Genomic DNA, 19,432 nt, shown 5'->3' on the forward strand with positions numbered 1-19,432 from the left:
GCAAGTGAAAGACCTATATGACAAGAACTTTAAATCTCTGAAGAAAGAAATTGAAGAAGATATCAGAAAATGGAAAGATCTCCCATCCTCATGGCCAGGTAGGATTAATATAATAAAAATGGCAATTTACCAAAAGCAATCAAAGGATTCAATGCAATCCCTATCAAAATCCTAACACAATTCTTCACATATCAGGAAAGAACAATACTAAACTTCATTTGGAAAAACAGAAAACCCAGGATAGCCAAAAAATCTGCACAACAAAGCCACCTCTGGAGGCATCACCATTGGTGGCATCAAGCTCTACTATAGAGCTATAGTAACAAAAACAGCTTGGTATTGGCATAAAAATTGACATGTTGAACAATGGAATTGAATTGAAGACCCTAGCATTAACCCACACACCTATGAACACCTGATTTTTGACATAGAAGGCAAAACTGTACAATGGAAAAAAGAAAACATCTTCAACAAATGGTGTTGGCATAACTGGGCATCAACATGTAGAAGATTGCAAATAGATCCATATCTGTCACCGTGCACAAAACTTAAGTCTAAGTGGATCAAAGACCTCAATATAAACCCAGTTACACTGACCAGCAGAATAGAAAGTAGGAAATAGTCTTGAACGCATTGGCACAGGAGATCATTTCCTATATATAACACTAGTAGTACAGACACTGAGAACAATTAATAAATGGGACCTCCTGAAACTGAAAAGCTTCTGTAAGGCAAAAGACACAGCAAATAGGACAAAATGACAGCCTACAAAATGGGAAAAGATTTTCACCAACCCCACATCTGACAGAGGGCTGATCTCCAAAATACATAAAGAACTCAAGAAACTAGGTATCAAAATACTGAACAATCCAATTAAAAAATGGGCTATAGAACTAAACAGAGAATTCTCAAAGGAGGAATTTCAAAAGGCTGAAAGACATTTAAGGAATTGCTCAGCATCCTTAGTCATCAGGGAGATGCAAATTAAAATGACTCTGAGATACTCTCTTCCAACTGTCCAAATGAGTAAGATCAATAGCACTGCAGATAGCTTATGTTGGAGAGGATGTGGATCAAGGGAAACACTCCTCCACTGTTGGTGGGAGTACAAAATTGTACAGCCACTTTGGAAATCAGTGTGGGAGCTTCTCAGAAAATTGGGAATCAATCTTCCTCAAGACCCAAGGATACCACTCTTGGGCATATACCCAAGGATTGCTCAATCATACCACAGGGACACATGCTCAACTATGTTCGTAGCAGCACCATTCATAATAGCCAGAACGTGGAAACAACCTAGATGCCCCTCAACTGAAGAATGGATTAAGAAAATGTGGTACATATACACAATGGAGTAGTACTCAGCAGAGAAAAACAATGACATCATGAAATTTGCAGGCAAATGGATGGAACTAGAAAATGTCATCCTGAGTGAGGTAACCCAGACTCACTCATAAGTGTTTACTCACTCATAAGTGGATACTAGATATAAAGCAAAGGATAACTTGACAACAACCCACAACTCCAGAGAAGCTAACAAGGGAGACCCAAATAGGGACACATGGACCACACTGGGAAGGGGACATAGATAAGATCTCCCTGAGTAACCTGGGGATGAGGGGTGGGAAATGGAGGGTAGGGGATAGGGTATGAGAACATAAGGGAATGGAATGGTTGAGCAGGAACAGGGATGGAATGGGAAAGCAATGAAGGAGATACCATGATAGAGGGAGATATCGTGGGGATAGACAAACCTGGTGCTAGTAAAGTTGCCAGGAAACCCCAAGGATGACCCCCAACTTGGACTACTAGTAATAGTGGAGAGGGTACCTGAACTGAACTGGCTTACCCCAGAGATCAGACTGGTGAATACCCTAACTGTCATCACAGAGCCTTTCTCCAATGACTGATGGAATCAGATGTAGATATTCACAACCAAACACCAGGCAGAATCCAGAAGTCCAGTCAAAGAGAGAGGAGAGGGATTCTGTGAGCAAGTGCATCAGGATCATGATGGGGAAACCTGCAAAGACGACCAAACCAAACTAGTGGGAACTAATGAAAGTTGGATCAATGGCTGTGGAGCCTGCATGGGACTGGACTAGGCCCTCTATATGGTGAGACAGTTGTGTACCTTTATCTGCTTGGGAGTCCCCTGGTGGTAGGATCACAATCCATCTCTGGTGCATGAGTGGGCTTCTTGGAGCCCACTACCCATGATGGGACACCTTGTGCAGCCTTGAGGCAGAAAGAAGGACTTGGACTTGCCTCTACTAGATGTGCCACCCCATGGGAGGCCCTTGCCTTCTTGTGGTGAACATTGGGGAGTAGGTTGGGAGTCAGTAGCTGGGGTGGCAGGAGAAGGGAAGAGGGGGTCTTTGGTGTGTAAAATGAATGAAAAAAATTTCTTAATTAAAAGAAAAAAACAATGACCCTATGAAATTTGCAGACAAATAGATGAAAGTAGAAAAAAATCATTCTGAGTGAGATAACTCAGACCCAGAGAGACAAACATGGTATGTACTCACTCATAAGTGGATATTATATGTAAAGCAAATGATAACCAGACTATAATCCACAGCCCCAGAGAGGCTAGATAACAAGGAGTGTCCAAAGAGGGATGCATGGATTTCCCTGGGTAGGGGAAATAAAAGATCTACTCAGGGTAAACCAGGGGTGAGTGTTGGGAGTGGGGGATGGGAACTTGAGGGAGCAGGTTGCTTAGGCTGGGTAAGGGAGGTAGGTTGGGAGCAGGATGGAGGGGGAGAGTAATGAAAGAGTCATCTTGATAGGGGAACATTTCAGGGTTAAGGAGGAACTTGGAGCCAGGGAAACTCCCAGTAGTCCTCAAGGATGACCCCAGCTAAGACCCTAGCAATAATAGAGAGGGTTCCTGAACTGACAATCTACTGTAGTCAGATTGGTGACTATCCTAATTGTCATCAAAGAGCATTCATCCAGTACCTGAATGAAGCAGATGCAGAGATCCACAGCTAAGCACTGGGCTGAGCTCCAGGAGTCCTGCTGAAGAAAGGGAGGAGGGATTGTACAATCCAAGGGTTCAAGGTCATGACAGCTGACCTGAGCACTTGAGAGCTCATAGATTCTGGACCAACAGTTAGGGAGCCTGCATGGGACTGACCTAGGCCCTCTGCATGTATGTGACAGTTTTGTAGTTTGGTATGCTTGTGGGTCTCCTAGTGGTGAGATCAGGACCTTTCCTTGGTCCTTGAGCTGGCTTTTGGGAACCTATTCCCCATGCTGGATTGCCTTGCTCAGCCTTGATGCAGGGGGAGGAGCTTGGTCCTGCCTCAACTTGATGTTCCATGCTTTGTTAACTCCCATGGGAGGCCTGCCCATTTCTGAATGGAGACTGAGGGGGAGTGGATGGGGAAAGGGATAGCTGGGAGGCAGGGAGAGAACAGGAGGACAGGAGGGAGGAGAAATTATAGTCGATATATAAAATAAATGAAAATTAATTAAATAAAAGGAACAGTATGGTTTTCAGTCTGCCTTCTCTGTAACTCAAATACAGTGAGTTAAATAAATTATAGGGGAGACTTGAAGAAATGTATAGTAGGTAGAAAATGCTCAATTATTCTTTCTGGATTTAGGAGGTTGTAGCAGGATGATTAAGAATACAAGGCCAGCCTGGGTTACATATCAAAACTCTATCTCAAAACCACAAAAGAGCAGGGCTGGAGAGATGGCTCAATGGGTGAAACGCTCACTGTATAATCATGAGGACCTGAGTTTGGAGAACCAGCACCCACCTATAGTCTGTAATTCCAGTGCTGCTGTGGTGGGATGAAGCACAGATGGGAACACTGAGAAGCTTGACGGACAGCTTGTCTTCCATGTGCAGTGACAAGTGACAGCAAAATGGAAGGTAAGTACTGATACCCAAGGCTGTCTTCTGAACACCACACCCATACTACAGCATATGTGCAAACATGCACACCACATCACACATCCACACACAGATAACAAAGGAAATACTAATCTAAGTTAGTGTGTAAAGTGACAACCATCATGATACCTGACTGCTAACTTTATGCCCAACCCTATATGTTGTCTAAAATCAGAGTTTTATTTGTAGTCATATGTGCAGTTTACATAAAACATGAAGATTTTCATAAAACTCCATCATCAGGTAATTACAAATTGTTTTACCTTTTCTTTGCAGTCTGAGAAAGCAACAGCATGTGAAAACTTTTGATGTTCTGTGCAGTTGCACATTTCCCGACTGGGAACATTATAACACTGCTTGAATTGTCCTGTTACCTGTAGACAGAGGAACATAGGTTGATTTGTTTTCATACTTTAGAGTTTTTCCAAATTAAGTGTTTAGGAAATAGTTATTATCTGAATAATAAAATTGCAAGAAGAAAAGAAAATTCATTAATGATAAAATAAGAGGCACTGAGAGTATAGATCTGCATACAGTGCTTGTCCAGGAGGTGAGATTATGAAAGTCATAATGCAACAATATTTCTGTAATGTAATTTAACAATTCCACAAGGTTACACATAGACATTCTGTTCAGAAACACTTCACAAAAACACAACTTCCTCTTGGTAACTTCATTTCATAGCGAGTTTCTCTGACTAGAGTGAAAGCCTGTAAAGATACCATATGTCATGCATGTAACTTAGAGAATGCTGATCAGTGCCTGATAACACCAGAAGTGCTGACATGTACAGCTGTCACAGCCCCCAAATCCTGCAAAAAAACCCTCTTCAGGGGTAGCTGTGGCGACACATGTCAACAAACTCAGCACTTTGATCAGGAGTTCTAAGTCAGCATGGACTGTACAGCAAGTTTGATCTAGCCTGGACTATACAGCAAGACCTTCCTCAACTATACAAAACAAAATAAACAAAGGGTCAAATCTCCCTCTTAATTACTTGGTATGAATTAGATATATTTCCTACTTAGCACAGGGAAACCATGGAGGAGGGGGACCCTAGGAATGTAAGGATATACAAGCAAAATGTCTTATGTCCATAGATGGAATGGCATAGTAACAAAACAGGTTTTATCTTTGGGAGAAAATGGAGTTGGAGAACTCAGTGTCTTGGTGGCTCACTACTTGGAGCAGAATTTCTTGCCCTTAAATCCAAGATTCAGCAAGGAGTTGTTTACCTCTGAATATTTTGTGTGTATAAAAACATGCATACAATGTGTATTATTAGTTTGTTCAACTCGTTTTTTTTTTTTTTTTTGAAACAGTGTCTAATAATGTAACTAAAAGAGGCCTCAGATTTACACTATCACCCAGGCTAACCTCAAACTCCCTATGTTCCTGACTTTGGCTCCTGAACTGCTGAGATTACATGTGTGTGTGCCATCATAATACACCTGTTCAACATTTTCTGAACACTCCTTTGTCTGATGCTCGTTGGGATACTGGGGATATAGTAGGAAAAGGTCAAAAACAAACAAAACTCTGACTAGCATGTCCAAGGCTTTGCCTTGACCTTCAGTATCAGGAAAATAAAGCAAACCAAAAAGAAATCAGTCTTGTTTGATTAGCTTACTTTCTTGTGGGGTCAGAAGGCACAAAAATAAAGCAAACAAGTAAAATGTATATATAAGTAATACATGATATGGAGAAAATAGGAGGAAATGGGGAACCAGAGATGGTAGAGGCAGGGTTATCTTTCTGTGTGGATTGGTCAGGGAAGGCCTCACTGTAGCAGAGCATTAAAGTGGAAACCTGTCAAAGGTGACAGTGAGGTATGACATCTGACAGAAGATACTGACAGAAGATAAAAGGCTTTCCTGCAGCTGCAAAGGTCTGAGGTGAAACATATCAGAGAAACAGAAAAAGAGGCCAACATGACTAGGATAGAGTGAGCTCAGGCACTCATGTTGAAGTATGGTGCAAGGACAGAGAATATTAAGGAAACAGGGGAAGGGGAAGTCCCTCACCCCAGAACCTACTCTGTATTTGTCTTTGGCTTAGTGTCAAGAACTTCGATATATCTGAAAGAAATCAAATCTCTATATGGATTTTGTACAGAGGTAATAATCCTTTTTCTGAGTGATCTTTCATTCCAGAATGAAGTGTGATTCTATTTAGTCTTATCAATTTAAAACCAGGAGTCAAATATTGGGGTAATAACCTGAAAGATCAGAGAAGGAAAGGAGTAGCTGCTAGTGACTTCTTTCCTCTATGAATCCTCAGACCAATTGGGGGTGAGATCCTGTCTCTACCCACCTTATATTCCTGTCTCCACCTCCCGATCATGCTGGGATTAAAGGCAAGAGCCTCTAATGCCTGGCCTCTAGGGTTAACTAGTGGCTGGCTCCACCCTCTGATCTCCAGGCAAGCTTTATTTCTCAGAATACAAACAAAATCACACAATACCAGAATATTGAAACAAGTGGGCCATGTGTGCTTAGGGCCAGAACTAATGTGCCCTTTGGGTTTAATTATAGTAGCACACCATCCTCAGCTTGAAACTTGAACAAGGAACCTCACAAACCATCTTAACATTTCTTTTACAAAAGGAAATTCTCCCACTGGTCAAGGCCTTAGCTTGACACCTCACAGAGATTCATCTGCCTTTGCCTCTAGCATGCTGGGATGTTGGTCTCAACACATCAGGCCAAAAGGAAATACATAACGGAGATAAACCAACAAGTACATATGCTTTTTAAAAGCTTACTTTTAAAACTTGGCCTAATTTTAAATTTTACTGAATCTTTGACATGGCTGTAAGTCACATCTTTTAGCAATGTAATTTTGCAGGCCACAGAATCATGCATATGACACCTCAGGTACCTCTCTCTGAGCAACAGTGCTTAACAATGCTTAAGGCTAAGGTATGTAGTATGCCTTGACTTCACTGTCCAAACTGAGCTCTTCTTGGGTCTGATTCATCCTGAATGCTCTTCTGTGGTATAGTCAAGATTTCAGCTTCACTTAGTGGAGGTCCCTAATGGGAAATTCCTCAGGCTTTGTCTGTCTGCCTCTCATTGACAAGGGTCAGGTGTGATGCCAAAGTCATGTTTTTCCTTTGAAAGCAATGGGAAGACATTGACTTGTTTTCAGCAAGAGAAGTGATAATTTGTGTAGTGCTTGTGTATGTGTGTTTGCATACCAGGCACCATAGGTGTTCCCCAGATAATACACCTTTTCTCTGACCCCTAATGCTTCCCTGTGTTCTGTCATGCTCACTTCACCTCCTGGTAGGTGTCAGCCAACTCCAGGGAGCCAGCCTACTTTCTACTAATAACATAGCAGGAGTTTTAATATGACTATGTTAGGACAAAGAGTGGCCTTTCCTTTTGGACACCATTCCTTTCAAAACACAAGGCTCTTCCTCTACCTGTGTCCTTTGAAATCTACATGGGATCCGAGAAGTCAAGGAGAGCATCCATATGAGCCTCTTGGCTGCTGTCTTAGTCAGTGTTCTATTGCTGTGAGGAGACACCATGACCACGACAACTCTTATAAAGAAAAACATTTCATTGAGGTGGTTGGCTTATAGTTCAGAGGTTCAGTCCATCATCATCATGAAGGGGAACATGGCAGCATGCAGGAAGATGTGGTGCTGGAGCTGAGGGTGCTATATCTTACAGAGGACAGGAAGTCGACTAACTGTCACACTGAGTGAAGCTTGAGAAAAAGACTTCATAATGACACACTTCCAACAGAAGGTGTGGCCCACATTAAAAGTGTGCCCTCCAGCCTTAAGGTCTGGATTAAAGGTGTGTATTATCCAGCCTCCTCTGACAAGACCACACTTTCTCCAACAAGGCCACATCTCCTAATAGTGCCACTCCCTATGAGCTTATGGGGGCCAATTACATTCAAAAAGTACCATAGCTGGAAAGTAGTGTGAGAGTAGCTGAAAGGGTCAAAGTTGGAGTAGCTAAAAAAGGGACAGCAGTAGTCCTGGAGTAATAAAAATGGTTGAACTTTTTCATTAAATTCCCATAACTGTGCCCATGTACACTCTAAATAAAGGGTATCTCTATTAAAATTTCAAGTAAACAAGTATATATATATATATATATACATATATGTTAATATGTATGTATCAGGTGTGTATCTGTGTGTGTATGTGTGAGGTGCATTTGTCATGAAGTGGGTAGAGTTTAGAGAAAACTAGCAGGAATCATTTTTTTCCTTCTACTGCTTCCTGGGGGTCAGACTGAGGTTCAGGCTTGATGTCAAGTGCCTTTACCAGCTAACCCATGTAATCAGCACAGTGATTTCTTAAATATAAAACAAACACTGCATTAGTTCATTTAGAGACAAATTATTTACCTTTGACTTGTGAAATAGACTTCTTGGTCTGGGTTTGCTAGGGTCTGCATGATAAATATTATCTGTGAGTGGAATAGAAATTCCCATATTGGATGGAGGTCTGTAGTTTATCTGCAAGTGTTTAAGCAAAGAAAGAGGGCCATATGTTATTATTCATCAAGGCACAAATATTTTGTTTTTCTAGACAACTGTTCAATGCAAATATTTCACATTCAGCTCCACACATTACAGTAAACTCCTCTTCAGTATCCATACCCCTAAGTTTCTGTAGCTTCAAAAAACCTTACCCTGTGATAATGTAATCCTGACTTGTAAAGAGGTGAAAATTACTTTTACTACTTAAAACAGCTGTCGTAAAGTTAATGCAGGTGTATCCAAGCATTTTACAGAAGAGGCTCATGACACAGTTATAACACACCTTCAAATTTTATTATTTTTTTTTCTGTCACAAAACTAAAACTAATTTTTAGTTTTAAAATGGTCATAAGAATCCCCAAATAAAACAAAACACAACTAAAATGGCTGATCAGATGTCTCAGCTGGTAGTTAGTGTCTGCTACTCAAGTGTGAGGGCCTGAGTTTGGATCCTAGTACCCAAGTAAAAACACCAATTGTGGCAGTATGAACTGGTAACCCCAATGCTGGGGACAGAGACAGGACTATCTTGGGAGCTCATTGGCCAGTTAAGGGAAAATGGTGATCTCTAGGCTCAGTGAGAGATCTTGCCTCAGAAATAAGGCAGAGAAACAATTGAGGAAGACATTCTGATGTTAACTGCTGGTCTCCACACCACATGGGCAAACATACCTGCACACACACTTGCACACGTGCATATTGGCCACTCTCATACACACAAAAACAAAATTATTTGTTAGACTCACAAGTCTAACAAAACAAAAGCAAAATTACTATATTGAAATAAGATTATCCACAGCAGAACTGAAAGTTCAAGTTCAACCTTTTGTAACTTTATCTGAGGAAACAACAACAACAACAAAAAAACCAAACAAACCTAAACCCAAAGAGAAATAGGACCAATCAGATGCATCAGTTTGAGACACGTCATTGTAAATCAAAATAGCTGCACGTATCACAAAAGCCCAAGATTATACCATCATCGTATGATGATACTAATTGTAATGAGAGGAGTTAGTACGAAACACAGTTAGTTCAGAAGGTTTTCTCAGTTTACAAATGGATCCTCACCATCATGTTCTCAAAATGACCCACAGTTTGAAAATGATGGCAGTGCTAGAGCACCTCAGAGCAGAAATGCTAACACAGACTGCCCATGGGAGCACACAGGAGAAATACACCACTTGTTCTCTTAAAGGTGCTACAATTAGATTTCTTACCGGCAGAGTTTTGATCAGATTGAAACCCTGACTGTCCTTGTGAACTCCACTAATCCAGTCTTCAGGTGGTATTTGTCTGCCAGGAATGTGGTATAGAGTCTTGAGGTAGCTGCAACTGCTCTTCATGATGGGCAACATTGTAGTTACGGAGCATGAAGTTGAGGCTTCCCACATAACAAGTGATAGTGAAGTGGAACCCTGGAAACATCAAGGAATGAAGGTTAGAATCCTGGGAACACCTCAATACATTGTTTGTAATGATCCAGAGAATGATCATGATAGTTATGTTTTTGGTTTTGATTGAATGAGTTTATTAAGCATGGAGCAAGCCAGCCAAAGGAAGAGAATAAATATCAACAAGTAGTAGATGCAAAACAACATTAAAGGAGCTATTTAAAACCCTTGACACAGACTGACTGAGGTAGTCTCATGCTTTGTGGTTAGTTTTTTCTACATTTATTTGTGTGTGTGTGTGTGTGTGTGTGTGTGTGTGTGTGTGTGTGTGTGTGTTGTACAGATCAGAGGACTTGCATTGATTTTTTTCTCCTGCCTCCACCTTCTAAGTGCTGGTACTATAAGTATGCAGTAATGTACCTGGTATATGTAACCCCAGGATTCATGGATGCCAGACAAGCACTTTACCAACTGAGCCACATTCCCAACACCGAGTGTTTTTGTCTTGAAGTCTGTTAATTTTGTTTCTTTGTTTCTAATATCCAGGGTGGGTATTGCCACCTCTATTAATCTACTTAACAAATTTTTTTTTTATGTATGCTCATAGGCCAATGTGATTTAGACAAGTTTATTGAGACACCTTTCCCAGGTGATTGTAGATTATGCCAAGTTGGTAGTTAAAGCTGACCATTAGAACCCTAGCAGCACGTAGGGAGGGAAATAAACTGACATATAAGTAGCACAACCAAACTAAACCAGATATAAGAATATAATAAAACATATTAAAGCCAAGTACTATGCTATCAATAACCATATAAAATAAAATGGCCAAAAATGTGGTAATATATTGTGTCCCCCAATAAATTGTGCACCCTAATAAAACTTATCTGAGGATCAGAGGAAAAAGCCAGCCACTATATTAAAAATAGAAGTCAGGCAATAGCAGCACACACCTTTAATCCTAGCATTTGGGAGGCAGAGATCCATCTAGAGCCCTGTGAGTTCAAGGCCACACTGGGGAACAGAGCCAGGCATGGTGACACGTGCCTTTAATCACAGCACTAACCATAGAGGTCTGGAGGTCTGTATAGCCAGACAGGAAGTGATGTAGCTATGCAGAGAGAAGGTGTGAGATTCAGAACAGAAAGGCATATAAGCATGGGTATACAGGAAATAGCTCTCTTTGGCTGAGGATCTCTAAGTGGTAGAAATGTGGCTGATTTCTTTCTGCTTTTCTGATCTCTCAGTTTTTTCCCAATATCTTCCTCCAGTTTTTTTTTTTTTTTGTTTGTTTTTTTTTTTTTTTTTTTTTTTTTACTAATAAGACTGTTTAGCAATTTGCCTTACACAAAAATTATGTGGAGTGTGGTTTGAGGTTCAAAACATTTAAGATAAAATATGGAATCAGGAAGGGGTAGGGGTCAGGAAAAAGAAAGAAAAAGAAGAAAAAAAGAAAATGAACTGGAGGAGCAGAAAAGAGCAAGAGAGAAATTTTGATTAACAATGAAGAGAAAACAAAAGATAAAATTAGAAAAAAAGTTTAAAAATGTAAAAATATAAAAGCTTTTCATTTTTTATTTTTTTTAAAGATTCTCTTACTATGTAGCCCTGGCTGGTCTGGAATACACTATATATACCAGGCTGGCCTCAATTCTCAGATATCTCTGCCTGCACCTGCCCCCAGAGTGTGGTGGTATTTTATTTGTACTGAAATGTGATTTTAATTGTATGTTAATAAATAAAGTTGCCTGGGGGTCAAAGCTATTAGAGCCATAGCAAGTGTGTGGCAGTGGTGGCACATGCCTTTAAGGACCTGGAGGGCGGTACATACAGGCAGTGACAAGGCAGTCACGTGTTTGGGTTTACAACCAATGAGAAGGCAGAACAGCTAGACTATATAAAGACATACACACAGGAAGTAGGTCCCTTTCGGAGAACTCTCTTGGCTGAAGAGGATCTCTGAATCAGGAAGGGTGAGGCTCTTAGCTCTGACCGCTTGGCTTTCTTCTCTGAATTGGCTCTGTGTTTCTTATTTAATAAGATGGTTGGTTACATCTACACCAGAGTGCTGAAATTAAAGGTGTACAACACACTTGACCAGACCTCATATGGTTAACCTTTATCAAAACCTCCACTCTTCCTTATAAAATATCACACATGTGAAATGTACTTACTTACACTTGATGGAAAGATTGTTTGTCTTTCATAGCTACTAAGTCTATATTTTCTATATCTAATAGATTGTTTTGAAATTTTAAAAAAACTTACTTTTTGGAAAAAATTGCTAGCTATGTGAACCTTCAAATTGTAACTATCAATGACATCAAAATAGCCTTCCGTCTTAACTTCCAGTAAGGCTGGGTTTCCAACAACCACAATGACTGGTGGGACTTGAAGTAGTTTCATACCTATGGAAACAGTGCCAACAGCTAACATTACATAATGAAAATTGTAGAAACAACTCAATAATGATTGGCAATTTAATAGTTCTTAGAAAACTTTACCTTCACAGATATTTCCCTCAGAACATGGATTTCCCTTCCACTCCTCACTTCTCATCCAGGTTCTCAAAGGATAGCAAGGTCACTTGGGTACTACTGGTTATGTTTGGTACTAGGCAGGTATTTGTAGGTACAATTACATACAACTATGGAGCTGAGGAAGCTGATGCCCTTTAAATGACTATTGCTATCCCTGAAAAGTTTTTGTGTGCGCTGGGAACTGAACTCAGTTCTATAAAGAGCCATGGGAGCCATCTCTCTAGTGCTCCTTCAGAGACTTGTAGGTGATATTGACTGGTTTGGGAAAATCTCCTCCAGAGAAACCTAGGAATCAGAAAACATCCCAGTCTCTCTGACTCACTCTTTTTAGGCAACCTAGGGTAAACTTTGCTCACTGAAATACTACATTTTCTGCCCTATGGAATTCCCAGCTGCCACCCCCTCTTTTGAACAACTCATGACCTTGAACTTGAACTGAGCATACTCAAGGATGTTTCCATCTAATAACACACCTATGAAAGTATGGATACGTTTTCTCAGTAAAGGAAAAGAAAAGCACAGCTTTTTGCCTTTTTTTCCCCCCGAGCGAAATTGCTTTGGAAATTATTCCCAGTGTATTCTTTCTTGATGGAAGAAGAAAGCCTTTCCTTCACTCCTGGTGTTGTTTACTGGATTTGTACCCACTCAGAGGCAAAGCCAAGGCAGTTAGTGACAGCCAGGGGATAGAAGACAAAGAAACTCTGGGCCCCTTACCTCTTAATAGATAAGTGGCACCTATAGAAATTAAGATATTATGAATTTTGGATGTCATACATTAGTGTCTTCACATTTGTCTTTATGTGGATAAGACCTCTGCTATGTGAGCTCTAACAGTTGTGCATGCCACTTTGTAGGGCCTTAAAAGCTTGGCTAAAAGCATTGAAGCTTCACATGAACTTGCAGACATCTGAAGAGTGACTCAAATGGGATAAAAAGTTTGACATCTCTGACTTGTCGGATAACAGGCACCTAGAAACTGCTTTTGTTATAAAACATCAACTTTCACTAGGGTCCACCAGGAAACCAAAAAGACAAAAGCCTGGCATTCCCATCTTCATTTCAGATCTGTCCTTTACTTTGGACCAGACTGTTGCAGGCTATTTAATCACACTATGTAAAGATGTGTCACTATTTTACCTTGCCTCTCTAAGGCACCTGATTGTTTTAATAAAGAGCTGAATGGCCAATAATCAGGCAGGAGAGGATAAGCAGGACTTCCAGAGAGAGAGAGAAACTCTGGGACAGAATCTGAGGTGCATAAAATTCGCTAGCCAGACACTGAGGGATTTGAACATAAGTACATAGGTAATGAGCCACACGACAGAATGTAGATTAATATAAATCAGTTATATAAGGTTATAAGAGCTATCTGGGAACAAGCTTAAGCTAAGACCAAGCTTTCATAATTAATAAAAAGTTTCCAAGTCATTATTTGGAAGCTGGCAGTCCAAAGAAAGTCCGACATCACCAGACTCCTGTTTAACTTTATATGAACATATTAATTATTCAAAGAGTATACTTAAAAAATTAGGAATATTATAAGAAATAAAATATGTTTTTTTTCAATACACAGATGTCTTATGGCTTCAGAGAAACATGAGATGTTGGGTCTCCCATCCCAAAGGCTGACATCTGCTTGTGTGCCTTTTGGTGAACTTCTTTCAAGGTTTATCTCTAGTGGGAAAATACAGAGTTGGGGTAAAGGCACTTGCTCTTTACAATACAGATGACCTGAGTTCCATTCTAGGGAACCATAGGGTAGATGGAGAGACCTTACTCCCAAAAGTTGTTCCCTGATGTCCACACATGCACTGTAGTCCATGTGTGGAATGATATACCCTCACAAACACAAACAAAATGCAGCTTAATAAAATAAAAAATCCAGATAGCCTACTATGTGACTAAGTGTATGCATCAAAAGAGGCCAGGGGTGGGGGCATGACTAAAGCAGATGCTGGGGCAGTTACATCACAGGACAACTTCACAACAGCTGATTTATAAGACTGAACATTTGCAAAACAGGATTAGGGAATAAATTTGGGATGGTGAGAGGCTGGGGGCATGAGGGATGATGAAGCTGAGATGTCAGATGGGAAAGTCTTTACCTTCTGTATCATCCAACCAATAGGAAAGAGGGGGGATGGACTTGCACTCAGGGATGGAATGGATGTTTCACACTCAGTGCAGCATCTGCCACTATGGGTTGGCAACTGACTTTGCCAGAGTTTCACTGCATCTTAAGGGCTGTTATTATGAGGCAGGAGGCCTGAAACCCCACAGCACCTAATCTGTCTCAGGCCCTTTCAAAGATGAAGTAAGAGTAACTGAAGCATTTTTCCCTGAGTCTTTCCATGTGCTGTCCAGAACTCCATTCCCAATCATTGTCCTAAACCTGATGTTACTGGGAATAACAGGAGCTGTACACACAAGCAGGAGCAATCATCTCACAGGAACTGGTTTGTCTCTTCTGGCTTTGGCAGCAGTATGAACTCTGAAGCAACATGTAGGCCCAGAATTGAGGATGAACAACCAGACCACACCTTGACTGAAATTGTTAGATTATTTCTACTGCTCCAACTCATCCTCTATAGAAACCTGAAACATGTCAGTACTCAAAGACAGACCTAGGCCTCTTTATCTATTTTCTTCTCAATGTGCCACATTGACTGCACATCTCTCTTCTGCTTTCTCCAGTACTCATCTCTTTAGTCATATTTAGACTTCTAGCCCTTCCTTAGCAAACTAGTAAGGGCAAAATCCATTATGATGTTCTAGAAAAGACACAGACTCTTCCTTACCAAGCCTGTCCAGCCTGCAGCCTCACTGACTCTGCCCATAAAAACATCCTTTGGCCCTGTCTTAGCTCTTCCTTGTTGCTATGATAGAAATCTGACAAGAGCAGCATACAAAAAGAAGAGTTTACTTCAGCCCACAGCTCAAGGTACAGTCCATCCTGGTGGAGCAGTCAAGTTGAAGCAGCTGGGCATTTCATCCACAGCCAAGAAGCAGAGAACAGTACACTAACGCACACCGGTACTCAGTTTGCTTGCTCCACTTCCCACAGTCCAGGTGAATGGGTCCACCTACAATTAAGATGGGTCTTCCCACATCAATTAAGGTAATCAAGATAATCCCTCACATGCACGCTCAGAGGCCTTTTTCCCCAGGTGAATCTTATTTGTCAAGTTGACAACAGAAACCATCACAAGCTCCGAGCTAGGATGACAGCTTTAAGGAAATAGTTCTTCCTTCTTCAGGGTACATAATAAACCTGATTCTTACCTACCAACACTTGTCTCCTCAACACTGGTGACTCTTTCACAATGACAATATATGCATACATTGGAAACTTAGTTAAATCATAATGGTTCCCAGCAGGTGCAACTCTGTCCTGCTTGTTGATGATCCATCTACTTCAAAACTGCCCCTATTTTGAGTTCTCTCACTGCTCTTATCTATAATCTATGTCATTTCAATGTACAGAACTTATCTTTCCTTTCTCCAATTGCTATCTAGCCCTGCTACTGGTAGTTGTCCCAGGACTTGGCCCATTGCTGGCTAGTATCTGTAATGATTCAACAAACCCTATTACCACAGAGAAACTTTAGCTCTGACAGTCTTGGTTTTGCATACTTTAAATTCTTAAAAGTTCTTATATTGTTGTTTTTACTAATTCATTATTATTGTGTATATATGATGTGTTTGTATGTATGTGTTCTTGGATTCCATGGTGGGCATGTTCAGGTCAAAGGACCACTTTTGGGAGTCAATTCTCTGTTTCCATTGTGGGATCTAAAAGTCAAACTTGGGTTGTCTGAGTTGCATGGCAAGTGCTCAAATCCACGGAGCCATCTCATTAACCCTCAGATTTTTAATTGTTATTGTATTTTTATTTATTTATTTACATATTTAGTAATATGTGTGTGAGTGAGTGTCTTGCATATTAATGTGGATCTGTGCATGAGATGGTGCTCTTTGGAAGGTTGAAGGACCACTTGTGGGACTTGGTTCTTACTTCTCTCCCTTTACTATGTTGATTGTGGTTCTCAGGTAACAGTCTTGGTGGAAAGTGCCCTAATTTGCTGAGACATCTTGCCAGTCTAGTGTGGTGGTATTTTACTTGTACTGAAATGTGATTTTAATTGTATGTTAATAAATAAAGTTGTTTGGGGGTCAGAACTATTAGAGCCATAGCAAGAGCGTGGCGGTGGTGGCGCATGCCTTTAATCCCAGCACTTGGTAGACAGAGCTAGGTAGATCTCTGTGTGTAAAAAGATACAGCTAGCATTGGAGACACATGCCTTTAATCTCAATTCCAACCATAGAAGACCTGGAAGTCTTTACAGACAGGCAGTGACGAGGCATGGGTTTACAACCAATGAGAAGGCAGAACCGAAAGTCTTTATAAAGACAAACACACAGGAAGTAGCTCCTTTTCAAGAGCTCTCTTGGCTGAAGAGGATCGCTGAAGCAGGAAGGGTGAGGATCTTAGCTCTAACCTCTTGGCTTTCTTCTCTGAATTGGCTCTGTGTTTCTTATTTAATAAGATGGTTGGATACATCTACAGACTAGCTTCACATGTTTTTACAATAAATATGCTGAAATATAAGATATACTATAGTATTTTATGTAAAATCCATTTGGACTTGAATTCAATACCTGAAATAGGGGCTAGAGAGACAGCTCAGTGGTTAAGGGCACTTGATGTTCTTGTAGAGGAACTTGGTTTGATATCTAGCATTCACATGGTATCTCACACATGTGTCACTGAGTTCCAGGGGATTTGATACCCTCTTCTAGCCTCCATGCGCAGACACATGGGGCAGTTATTGCAGGCAATACACTCATAGACACAAAATAAAAATAACTAAGATAAATATTGCCATACCAAAGAAATTAAAAGGGTTTCATTTAGAAGGACAACAAAAAAATGCTACAATATGATATAAGCCTTGACTGTTAATTTACCTTTATTTCCTCATTGATAAAATGATTATCATCTAGACTTTTAGGGTGACTCTAAACATTAAAAATATCTATAAAACATTTAATACAGAACCTAGAATGCAGTCATTAACCATAATTAGAACATAACTCTGTTACTAGTGGAATCCTAGCAATCACAGAAGCCAAACTGAATAGCAAAGAATTATGTTTTATACTTAAGAAAAGAAATAACTCCTTTTTACTTTTTCTATAAAAGAGAACTTACCTCTTGTATTAGGGATCAACTTAAGTTCATAATTTTCTTTGTTTCCCACATCAATATACTTCAAAACGTTGAGGGATACAATATCATGATCATCTTGTTGAACCCAATAATTACATGGTTTTAAACTTATGGTCCAATTCCGTCCTTTAGTTGAGCCAAAGTTGTATAAGAACCAAGACCTTACTGGGAATAGCAAAGTTGATTTTATTTTATGAGGCATAGTAGCCAGGGATAAAACATTCTTTAGATCTCTAAATTCTGTGATCAGGAAGCTGCTGTAGCCAGGTCTCACCACAGTCTTTTCTACATCTTCAACTGTAAATTTTGCGTAGGAAGCTGGAGATAAAACAGAAGATTTGGTATAAAAGAAAACATTTAATGTTGACTCAGCAAATGTGACCATAATTAACAAATGTTTTATCTGAGTTTTAAAAATATGACATGGCTTGAGAACACATTTTCTAAACTTCAGTTACAATTAAAACACATCATTTTATAGAAAGTTCATTAAGAATATGTGGTACACAAAGCTATACTTTAATGTTTACCATTTTTCTATAAAATTCTCAGCAGAAAGCCTGGAGAGATGGGTCAGTTGTCAAAGGCTTTTGCTATTCTTCATAGGACCCAAGTCTGGTTCCCAAAACCCACATGGTGGTTACAACCATTTGTCACTCCAGTCCTGGTGACTCAACTGTTTCCTCTGACTTCCACAGGTACTGTGTTCATAGTACACATACATATGTGTAAGCAAAATGCGTACACATTAGCTGAAAGATATAAATCTAAAACAAGTTTCTAGCAGGGAAAAAAACAGGAGAATCTTCCTTCTCTCTCTCCTCCTTCATTCTTTACCTGTCTTTTCCTTCCTTCCTTTTGTTCTTTGTCAATAATTTCCTGTATTTCAACCATGAATATTTAGACTTCTAATTTAAATGAAAAAATCAGATTTATTATGTGTATGATTGTTTTGGCTGCATGTATGTAAGGACACCATGTACACGCCTGGTGCTAGCGGAGGCAGAAGAGGATGTCGGGTCCTCTGGGACTGGAGTTACAGATGGCTGTGAGCCACCGTGTGGGTGCTGCAAATCAAACTGGGTCCTCTGCAAGAAACACAAATGCTTTTAACTGCTCAGCTAACTTTCCAGCTCTAGTTTTCAAATTAAAAACCATAGCATCCATCATGTACCATCAAGAAAAAAGAAGAAGGCAGAGGAATCTGATTCTGAGGTTGACCTTGGCTATATAGTAAGAAAAATATGGGAGAGAAGGAGAGTTTGAAAGATTGATATTTAATACAATTCCAATCAAAATCCTAAAAATTAATTTTTATCAATATTCAAATTTTAGTTATGTTACATGGACAGACAAAAGAAGAGAATGGTTAATATAATAATCTATAACATTATAGTAATTCTATAAGTTTATAAAACAAATTTATAGAATTGTTACTATCATTTTCAAACTTACCATATAGCTGCAGTCATTCAGACTATGTGTTTTGGGGGAAAGACTGGACATTAAGGAAATTGAACAAAAAAATCTAGAAATAAACTCACACATATACTGAAACTAATCCCTCAGAAAAAAGCAAAGGAAATTGAAGAGATTAAGTACAGTCTTCTTAATACATGGCAGGAAGACTAGTATATGCAGAAGCAAAGAAACAATTTAGATAAAGAACTTACAACTTCATAAAATTTAGTCAAATGGATCATAATTCTCGATGTGGAATGCCACACTTAGATCTTTTCAAAGATAATTCTAGACAGCTTTTAGTTTGGCAATAAGGTTACAGATAGACGGCTAACAACAGGTCTATGAGCAAGATACTTAATTTCATTGGAATTAAGTTTCTGTTTTATGA

At 39.8% G+C, this 19,432-nt stretch overlaps 1 protein-coding gene across 1 annotated transcript in view; it reads right to left on the reverse strand.

Moving 5' to 3' along the window:
* Positions 1-19,432, reverse strand: part of LOC128110627 (cation channel sperm-associated auxiliary subunit beta-like) — a 150,901-nt gene that overhangs the window by 19,484 nt on the left and 111,985 nt on the right. The window contains exons 18-22 of the mRNA XM_052738259.1: positions 17,563-17,898; positions 12,079-12,218; positions 9,637-9,834; positions 8,282-8,392; positions 4,174-4,284 (exon numbers count right to left, since the gene is read on the reverse strand). Of these exons, the coding sequence (XP_052594219.1) occupies positions 4,174-4,284; positions 8,282-8,392; positions 9,637-9,834; positions 12,079-12,218; positions 17,563-17,898 (896 nt within the window). The remainder of the gene's footprint in view (positions 1-4,173; positions 4,285-8,281; positions 8,393-9,636; positions 9,835-12,078; positions 12,219-17,562; positions 17,899-19,432) is intronic.

This window comes from Peromyscus californicus, unplaced genomic scaffold (assembly GCF_007827085.1).
Source record: "Peromyscus californicus insignis strain IS unplaced genomic scaffold, ASM782708v3 Scaffold_15__1_contigs__length_86483966, whole genome shotgun sequence".
NCBI classification, from domain to species: Eukaryota; Metazoa; Chordata; class Mammalia; order Rodentia; family Cricetidae; genus Peromyscus; species Peromyscus californicus.